General features: G+C 40.7%; 1 protein-coding gene across 2 annotated transcripts in view; it reads right to left on the bottom strand.

The window, feature by feature from the left end:
• Nucleotides 1-610: 610 nt before the first annotated feature.
• The window catches only part of HLF (HLF transcription factor, PAR bZIP family member), a 56,258-nt gene continuing 46,551 nt past the window's right edge, over nucleotides 611-10,317 (bottom strand). Inside the window, exons 3-4 of one of the 2 annotated variants that reach the window (XM_060763990.2) lie at nucleotides 6,895-7,115; nucleotides 611-5,432 (exon numbers count right to left, since the gene is read on the bottom strand). In XM_060763990.2, coding sequence (XP_060619973.2) covers nucleotides 5,214-5,432; nucleotides 6,895-7,115 — 440 coding nt within the window. In that variant the 3' untranslated portion in view covers nucleotides 611-5,213. The remainder of the gene's footprint in view (nucleotides 5,433-6,894; nucleotides 7,116-10,317) is intronic. The other variant, XM_060763991.2, reaches the window with a different exon arrangement.

Here is a 10,317-nt window from a genome sequence, read left to right as displayed (position 1 = left end):
CATTTAAAGAAGGAAGGCAGACATTTTGGAATTGCTTTGCTTCCTTGCTCTGAAAAGGAACGGATTTGGGAGGCTTCCAAGGTTTACAAAATTCAAACAAAAAAGTATTGGGTATGTTTTGATTCTTTAGTTTTTGGTGTGGGTCATGCCTGCGTGTCGGATATTGTGTCATAAGAATAAATTTTAGGAATTTGATATGACTTACAATGACTAACAAAAAATGTGCACACGCCTAATATTTACCCTTCTCCATCAGAGAACTCTGATATCACAATAGGATCCCATAGGATGAAAATATAGCAGTTACAGGGGTATCAAACCGCTATCTTTCAACAAATGTGGATGATCTACAATTCCATTTTCATTGGCCTGGTTTTATCCTATGGAATCCTGGGATTTGCAGGAGCATTGTGTTCTCTGCCAGAGCCCTCCTTTGAACCCATACCAAACTGCCAATCCCAGATCCCATGGCAAACAGAATGGAATCAAAGTCCCACCGTTATTTTGCATGAAAATGTGGTTTGACAATGTGATGAACATCACAGTATATAATATGCTCTGTCTGTACTAAAATGGACTCACTGAATAAGAAAAAAATAGAAAGGGACAGTGAAGGAAAACAATTATTTATTTATTAGAAATATGAAGGACCCTGATGAACCATTTTATTTTCTTCAAATAGTTGGGATACAAGAAAGCACCGTTGTGGTGTAGTGTTTGGAGTGTTGGCTTTGGACGCTGGGAGAGCAGGGTTTGAATCCCCCTTGGACACTGAAACCCACTGGGTGATCCTGGGCAAGTCATAGTCTCTTGGCTTTGGTGGACGGCTGTGGCAAACCCCTCTGGATAAACCTTGCTAAGAAACCCCCATGATATGGTCACCATACACTGGAGTCAATTCGACTGCTCTTAACAACAAGCATGTCCAGATAGGAACAACCGCCTCCACATATTCGTTCAGCAGAGATACGATTCCCCTACCACTCCAGGGCAGCAGCACCTTTGAGCTGTTTGGAGGAATATGTCATAATATGACCTTCAGAAATGGCTGCATTGACAAAATGTGTCTTTTCTAGGCATTTCCGAAGTCCTCTGGTAGTCTTGCACCAGAAGTCCTTCATTTCAATAGGTTTTGCTGTTATCCCCGGTTTTATCTCTCCATGCAAAGTTTAGGAAAGTAAACCCCGTGGATATGGGGAGGAGTCATGCTGTATTGAGGATGATAGCAAGTAAATCCATTTTTGGAGTACTGTATGATCCATCCATATGGGAGTGGGAGTCCCTGCACAGATACAGACTTGCCAGTTTAAAAGATTGAGGATGCATTCACACTGTGGAATTAATCCAGTTTAGCACCACTTTAATTGCTGTGACCCAATGCTATGAAATAATAGGAGTTGCAGTTTTGGAAGGTCTTTAGCCCTCTTTCTCAAAGAGTGCTGGTGCCTCACCAAACTGCAGCTCTCATGTTACCATAGTATTGAGCTACAGCAGTTAAAGTGGTGTCAAATTGCATTAATCCTACACTGTAGATGCACCCCAAACAATGCCAATGTGTCAGTAGCTATCAAAAAAAAAATACAGAAGATTGTATAGGGGGAAAATATAACTAAAAACATTTTCTCTCTGTACAATGTTAATAACTTTATAGGAATACATCTTTATTTTTTCTATAAACATAGAATATCTATATCTCCTGCCCCGCGCCTGCAGTTCTCATATACTCTCATTCCCCAAAATACAGAGTCAGCATTTGTCTTTGAAAAATACTGTACCAAAAAACAAAACAAAACAATCTCTAATGATTTCTGTATAACTTTATACATTTTATAATAATCAGTTTCTTTTGGTCTTCAGAAAATATTTATATGGATTGGATTAACCACAGTACAACAACACCATCACCTTTCAATATATACCTGAAACTCTTACATTCATTTTCACTGCCCCCCACAAAAATAGTCCAATTTATAATAAACACAAGTTTAGAAAGCAAATCAAAAGATAAAAACAACAGGAAAAAAGCTCAAGAACCACCAGCTCATGATACAATCAAAACAACATTGCAAGGGAAAAGGAAGTGGCAAAAGTATCTTCTGACTGAGTAACGTGGAAAAATAACCGAGGAGGAGTCCACAGAAAACATATTACAGAAATGTTCAAAAATGTGGATCACAAAACCAGGACTTTGGGTAATTCAAATGTGGATTGACACAAAAAGAATTTTAAAATCCCTATTCACTGCTTCTTTGAATATTTTCATTTTGCTCTCTTGCCAATGAGTTATTGTTCATGTACTTGCTGTCACCTGGATCTAGGAAGGACATCCTCACACCCATAGACACAAACGGACCATCGAAGGAGTGCATTGGAGGGACTGAGACTACTTTATCATTTTCCTACTAATGGGATAAGTATGACTACAAATATCTGGACCATCATCTGTCAGTGGAGAGGCAAACATGACCTTCACACATTGCTGAACTGCAATTTCCATCATCCCTCATGCTTATGGGAAGTGAGGCTATCACATGTCTCTTATTATAAGGGACAGCCCTTATTTGAAAGTTGAAAAGCTTGTACCTTAGAGGACTATCTGATACCACATATAATATGGGATATCTCCCACCTGGAGGTTACAAAGCGTTTCCTTTTATATAGTAAAGGTAAAGGTTTTCCCCTGACATTAAGTCTAGTCATGTCCGACTCTGGGGACATTTCCATTTCTAAGCCAAAGAGCCAGTGTTGTCTTAGATGTCTCCAAGGTCATGTGGTCAGTATGACTACATGGAGCACAGTTACCTTCCCGCCGAAGCGGTAACTATTGATTTACTCAGATTTTCATGCTTTTGAACTGCTAGGTTGGCAGAAACTGGTCCTAATAGTGGGATCTCACCCCACTCCCCGGCTTTGAACTGCCGACCTTTTGGTCAGCAAGTTCAGCAGCTCAACAGTTTAACCCACTGTGCCACTGGGGGCTCCTTCCTTTTATATAGACTACTATATATACTCGTGTATACGTTGGCCTCAAGTCAAGGACAGATATTGTGGCCAAAATTATGCATTTTGATATGACCCATGGATAAACCAGGATGCTTCTAGCCATACTGATCCCATTAGCAGGAAAATGAGAACCCCATGATAGACTTGCCTTAGTGCTGCCATAATTCAGAAATGGCTGTGTTGATTTTACGTTGAAATACATGCCAACGGGAACTGAAATCAATACTTTCATTTGGCATTTCAGTAGAAAACAAACTTGTTAACAGCTACCACCTCATTGTCAATTATGCACAACTTTAATTTTAGTTTTCTCTTATGACTCTTTTGAAAACCTGGAAACATTAATGAGAGTTTTAGGTGAATCCAAGTCGCCCACCTCACTGGAAATGGGAGCTGGTGGAAATCAACAAATTCAGCAGCAACATATGTCTCTGAAGTTGGCTTCACATCAAGGCAAAGACAGCCAATGTTTGATGGTGCCAAAAATTGAGGGCAGCTTGATTTATTCCAGTTTCCGTAACTTGCACTTTTGGAGGAGCCCAGCATACTGTGGAATGAATGTAGTTTGATACCACTTTAACTGCCATGTCTCAATACGTTTCTGCCAAAGAGAGCTGATGCCTCGCCAAAGTACAATTCCCAGGATTTCATTGCATTTAGCCATGACACTTAAAATAATGTCCAACTTCATTCATTCTATAATGTAGATGCATCCTGAGTGTTAACCTTGCCTGCACCTCAGTGATTCCCTGAGGCATAAATAGAGTTGTAAAGAAGTGTAGAAGTAGCCAAGAGTGTTACACTTTTAGAAATATCAGTCCTGGTGAATAGTTCCTAATTGAAAATTGTGTTCAGCATAAGATAAGAATGCAAGGGGAATTGAAAATTTTAAATGTGCCTAAGGTAGTGGTTCCCAACCTATGGGTCCCCATGTGTTTTGGCCTACAACTTCCATAAATCCCAGCCAGTTAGGATTTCTGGAAGTTGAAGGCCAAAATATCTGGGAGCCCACACGTTGAGAACCACTGGCCTAAGGGAAGAAAAAGCTTGGACTGGCCATGCAAAAAAACCCTCTGGGATCAAGGCTTTTCTCCCCTCGGGCTTTCAGGAATTTTTAAAACAGCCTATTTAGGAGTCTTTACAAGTTTTGTTTAAACTAAAACCCAACAGTTCAAAGTTATTTGATTTGGTACGGTAGTGAAGACATCCTATGTCCACCAGGAACACCACAGTCAACATGCACCAGTGTACATTAGGGTTATTGCTTCAGTTCAGGCAATGGGTAAAAAAAAAAACCTTCTCAAAAACAACCCACCGGCTCTCTTGTGATCTGCCTGTAGTACTCATTTCAATTTATTTCAGGGTTCATGGCAATGAAAGGAAACATAGCTGTTCCATCTGAGATCTACCAGCTGGAGAACTACTGACAGCAGTAGGAATCTGAAAATACATTTTATTACCAAAACATAAGGGCACAGAAAGAAACCGACAAAAGGGAAGCAAGTCTATAAATTAATATTTCTGCTGTGTAGCATTAAAATATCATTTGTGCATTTTTGTATTAGCAAGTTAAAATTGTCTGATTAGGCATATTTAAACAACAGCTTGAAAAGAGATCTCTCTCTTTCTCTCTCTCTCTTCTTGTTTCTCCTCTATTTATCCCAGGGAGGCTTGTTTTAATTTTTTATATTTTTCCAATTCTTCCCCAAGGAAAAATTAGAGGATGGCAAGATTTTTTTTTAAAAAAAACAACCTACTTTGAAGCAGCAGTGGGAAAAATATACATATATATCTTTATATATTTATTTATGTAGTAAAAAGCTTAGCTGTGGCATATCTCAGTTGTCCAAGTGGAATATGCCACCCTGTTTCGAGGGTTTCATACAAAAAAAAAAATTGGAAAGTGCTGAGATACACATGCACCCTCACACACATACACACATGCCCTCCCTGTCCCATCCCACCCATTCACATGCACACACAAACAAACAAACAAAAAGTTGTACATTGGTTTTCTTGTTTCTGCGTTCCGGTAAAGTGCTGATGACTGAAAGGTTGGTTTGGGTGTGGTGCTATCGAAGAGGAAACACACTGTCCATCTATTCATCAAATGTCAACTCACCAAAAAGAAAAAAAAGGCAGTGGAGGGGAGGAAAAGAAGGGAAGTGGAAGAGAGGAACGAATGGAAAGGGAAGTGAGGAGGATGCCATTTACAGAGGGCCATGCCGGGCTTCGTACTTGGCAAGGACATTCTTGCATTTGCCCAGCTCTTTCCGTAGGTCGGCCACCTCCTGGCGCAGCGCTGTGTTCTCCTTCTCGAGGAATGAGGCGCGGATGGCAATCTGGTTCTCCTTAAGCCTCCGGGCGTCACGGGATCGCTTGGCAGCCATGTTGTTCTTTCTGCGTCTTGCCCAGTATTTGTCATCCTGCTCATTAAACACAGAGAGGCAGAAAGAAGACATTAGATTTAAGCAGATGAAATGGTGCATCAGGTTTCCAGAATAAAGTTTCAAGTTTGAGCTGTATGGTCAGCCTTCCACATTCACTGGGGTAAGGGAAGAGGGCCCTCCATAAAAGTATTTCTATCCATTTTTTAAACTTCAATTCCTTCCTGGGCTTTTCAAGGCCACACATATCTTTAATTTAACAAATGACAAAGGCAAATCCTTTAATCCAAGCCTGAAAGAAGTAGGACTGGCATCTGAGAATCACATGCACCCCAGAGACGACTGACTAGCCTAATCTGCTTACCCCCTTTCAGAACCCAGTGGCCCAACTGTCAAATGGGAATGGCGCTAGAGAGGAAGGAAAGCTCTGGCCCCACATCCCACCAAAAGCCATGGGCAATATTTATGCCACCCCAAAGCAAACTCCTCTTGGCCGTCAGAGCTTTTGAACAACAAAATGCATACAACATACAGAGGATCTCAATAAACCTTTCAAAGCTTTTTCCATTTTTAGTCCCCCCGCCCCAGTTTCTTCCCATACAGTGGACCCTGGGTATCCAGTGTAGAGTGCTTCCAGGACCCCCTGCGGATGCTAAAATCAATGGATGCTCAAGTCTCATTATATGTAATTGTGTAATAAAATGGTGTCCCTTATATAAAAAGCCATAATCAAAGTTTACTTTTTGGGGTTTTAAAACATTCTTTCAAGTCATGTATAGTTGAACCCATGAATACAAAATCTGTGGACACAGAGGGACAATAATACATGCAGAGTCATGCAAACATATTTGTCTTTCTTGAATGAGACTAATGCAACACATTTCACTTCCTGAGGCGGAGATTTACTGGTTTTCTCTTCAGGGAGATCTTCTGGCAGAAGCTGGACAGCAATTTGAGACTCATGGAACGATTGGACGATGCGACGGAAAAATGATTTTAATGATGAGGCGCTGAGGACTTGTGCTTTAAGGATTTTATTGTTTTATTGCTTGTATGTGGTTTATATTATATGTAATGTTTTGACTGTATTTTATGTTGTGGGACATTGATTACCAACTGTAAACCGCCTCGAGTTGCCTCTGGGCTGAGAGGGCAGTATACAAATATAGTAAATAAATAAATAAATAAATAAATACATTTGTTGGGAGTTCAGCATTCATTTGCTGAAAATGGGATTGGATCAGAAGATGTGTACAAGATCTCTCCAGAAATATGATTCTATGAACCAAGCAATGCCATGAGATTAAACCTCACCTAAATTAAACCAGAAGCCCATTCTAGCCCTCATCCCTGATTATTGTCAATTATTACTTTTAGACTACTAGGCTTTTGACATAATTTTTCTTTGGTTGAAGCAGGCCATACATCCAAGCACTTTCACTCCATCCTGATTTGTAAAGTAGTTAAAGTACTTGCCCTAAGCTGGGCACCAGTTCCAATTTACCTTCAGGTCTTCTGGGATGAAAACTTTGCGGGCTTTCTTGATCATTGGCTGTGGCTTGAGCTCTTCCTCAGAGAACTTGCGCTTACGAGGGTCAAACATCTCCTGGCCAGGAATGCTGGAGAGGGCGAGATCGGCAGGGTCGGGTTCATACCCCACTGGAACCTGAATGGTCTCTGGATCAATGGGGCTTGGGGTGCTGCGATTTGTAGGCAAGATCTGGCCTGCAGGAACAAAAGAAAAATCAGGTGGTGAAATGAAATGAAAGTAACATGTCTAGATGTAGCAGAATAATACCTATTATACTCTATATAGGTGGTTCCCAACCTATAGTCCATGGACTACCAGTGTCCACAAGAATGAAAATATGGTCTGTGGCCTTACCATTACTACACCATTGCCTCAAAACCATGAGACAACAAGAGTGATTGGTCTTGCAAAACCCTCTTATAGTGCTGAGGCAATGGGGATGTCAGGAGGGGAGAGGCTGACTACCCATGAAAGATTACTACTACCACATCAGCTCTAGATTAATAAATATGGTTTTCTGTGGGTGAGCAGATGGCAACTACTGGGTGGCAGATGTTCTGTATCAGAAACTAGAGCTAATGTGTCTATCCAATTCAATGTTCTGAATCAGCACCAGAAAAAACCAAATCGAATTTAAACTTGACCAAAAACTGATTCATAAGTCTTTTGGTACTAATGTTGGAGAGTGGTCCCTGGTCAAAGTGGTCCCTGCTCAAGTGTTCCTTGGTCAAAAAAAGGTTGGGAACCACTGCTCCATATGCTTCTAGTACTTTTATCAGTTTACAACTTCCTTTCTTGGCCTTCCAATATGGCCCTTCCTGGGACCTCTTCACACAGAACAATGCTCCGTGTCCTCCTGTTTGTACCATGTCCTGCAATGAATGTGACCATTTTCCTGGGAACCATTACTTCACTGTTACTTGAGAGAGGCCGAAACATGGAAGGATCTAGTCATATAGGACAAGCTCCTTATCGGTCCTTTCTCTAGTAATTTAGGTATCGCATGACTCTCCATATCTGAGGGAACAGCATATGTGGTTTCCTTCATCCACTGCTGATAAAATATGTCCTTTTCAGATGTCTTCTACAACCGCCACAATTTTTGGACCAGATGTCCTTGATTGAAATAAGACTCACTATTATCTGGAGTTTCACACACAGACTCTGGCAATACCTCCCCCCCCCCTCAAGATATGGGGGATGCTCAGTATAATTGAGTAATAAAACATCTGGAACTTATTGAGACATAACACAGTCTTTCTGTGAAATAAATATAATGCTTTAATTGCTTTTTATATTTATAGGAGTTATGCCTATAAAATCATGCAGGAGGATTATATTATACCATTAAAACACTGGTTTCTGACATGTCTTGCGTGAATGCCTTGAGCTATTGTAAGTGTTTAGGAGACAGCAAGGTAGATGGGAAGAAAACATATCTCCCAAAAGAGTCTTGTGTCTCTTTTCTTCCATTTTTATAGTTGCTTTTGAAACGTCCCATTATAAGAATGGGATGATGGGTGCAAGGCCTCCAGAAGAGAGTGGCTAAGGATGAGCACAGGCTCATTCCCATGGCTCCTTGTCCTGCTTCACTGTACACTGAAAACAGGACTGTCTCGCTATCCACTGTTATGCAAAGAGAGAAGTCCCAGCTGTGGTCTGACCTCCAAAACAAAAACAACAAAATCCGAAGTGCCATTATCTCACTTGAAACAAGTTCTTAGCACACTGAGTAATGATTTCTAAAATAACATGACATTCAAGGGGGGGGGGGGGGAATCTGGGAATAAGGTGGAGGGAGTTTCTGTGAAGGGAATTGGAAGCAATGCTTTGTGGAATGTCTTCTGTGAAACGGCACCAGTGACATTTGCTTCCAGGAAGGGCTGGGGAACACTTGGGAGAAGAGACCGAGGTGGATCAAAAGCATATTTTTCTCCAGATTTTTTTTTCTAATGGGGTGAGGGCAAGGGATTCAATTGTTGCTCCTTGTACCATTAACAGAAAGTTTCCTTCTCACGCTGTGGGCCGTGGCACTTGACGCCAAGCGCTGAAAACTAGGTATATCCTGTTGAGACTTCATAAATGTTATTTTATTACTTCAGTGGTTTATTGTAGTAAGGGAAGAATTAGAAAGTGATGTTTGAAGACAGAACATCTTTTTTTTTTTTTAGTTTGGTATATATAGAGAAAATATGTGAACGCCAGAAATCAATTTCTCTTTATCAGGTTCCTTATATTTTTTGGTATATTCACTAACAAGGATACAAGGGAATGAATTGCAAACCTTGGTAAGATGAGAAAGCTATGATAAACATGCAGTACCAAAAGGATTGCGAGTTTAACAAAAAGATACCTGCCAAGAATTCACAGCCCAAAAGTATCCATCTATGTGTTACTTGAACCTGCTCAAGCAAACACAATACCTTTCTATACCCAGTTGTTCCTATATATGGGTATACACACGGTTGTTGATGGTGTCCCTGGCCCACTCCCACTGTGATACTGGCATGTCTGTTAAGCCTTCCATAGAACCCATACCAGGTCTCCTGTGTTATTTTTAGGAGCTTACATTCATTCCAGTCCAAGGTGGGTCAAGGGAGGACAGTGTACAAAAGGTCATATGTCAAGCAAGAAAAAAAATCACAAGACCCCACAGCTGTGACAACATCCAGTACAAAAGGGAGGGATGGACTGAAGACCGAGGCGGCTGCTGGGGACAACTGGGCAGCAGATCGAGGAAAAACTGTGGGGCTTCTTTCCAAAGCTAAGCCAACTATTGGGTTCCTCTCTGGGAGCCCATTATCCTGTAGCATCCATAATAATAATAATAATAATAATAATAATAATAATAATAATAGTAATAATAGTAATAATAAGAAGAAGAATTTGTAGCCTGCCCCATCTCCCCGAGGGGACTCGGGGCAGCTTCCAACATAATAGGCAAACATTTAATGCCTGTATAAAACGGAAGTAAAAATATCAACAGCAAAACATAAAATAAAAACCACCTTGAGTCACCTTCGGGCTGAGAAAGGCAGCATATAAATATGGTAAATAAATAAATACATTACACAAGTTAAAACAAGCAATTTAAATAACAATTCAATAATTAGCATTTAAAACATTAAAAGCCAGGTAAGATAGCACATCAAATCTATTTTCTATTCACTTTATCAATGTTATAAGTTCTATTCCTCTTTTTCATCATATGCTTGAGAGCATAGAAGTGTTTTAAGTTGCCTTTTAAAAGTAAATAAGGAGGGGGGCATCCTTGGGGAGAGCATTCCAAAGAAGTGGGGTGACCACCAAGAAGGCCCCCTCTCTTGTTCCCACCAGCTGTGCTTGAGACGGAGGTGGGACTGACAGTAGGGCCTCCTCAGCTGTTTGAAGATCTCG

Source organism: Anolis sagrei, chromosome 2 (genome assembly GCF_037176765.1).
Source record: "Anolis sagrei isolate rAnoSag1 chromosome 2, rAnoSag1.mat, whole genome shotgun sequence".
Lineage (NCBI taxonomy): Eukaryota > Metazoa > Chordata > Lepidosauria > Squamata > Dactyloidae > Anolis > Anolis sagrei.
The sequence above is the reverse complement of the archived record's forward strand: the minus strand, read 5'-3'. Positions and strand labels throughout refer to the sequence as shown.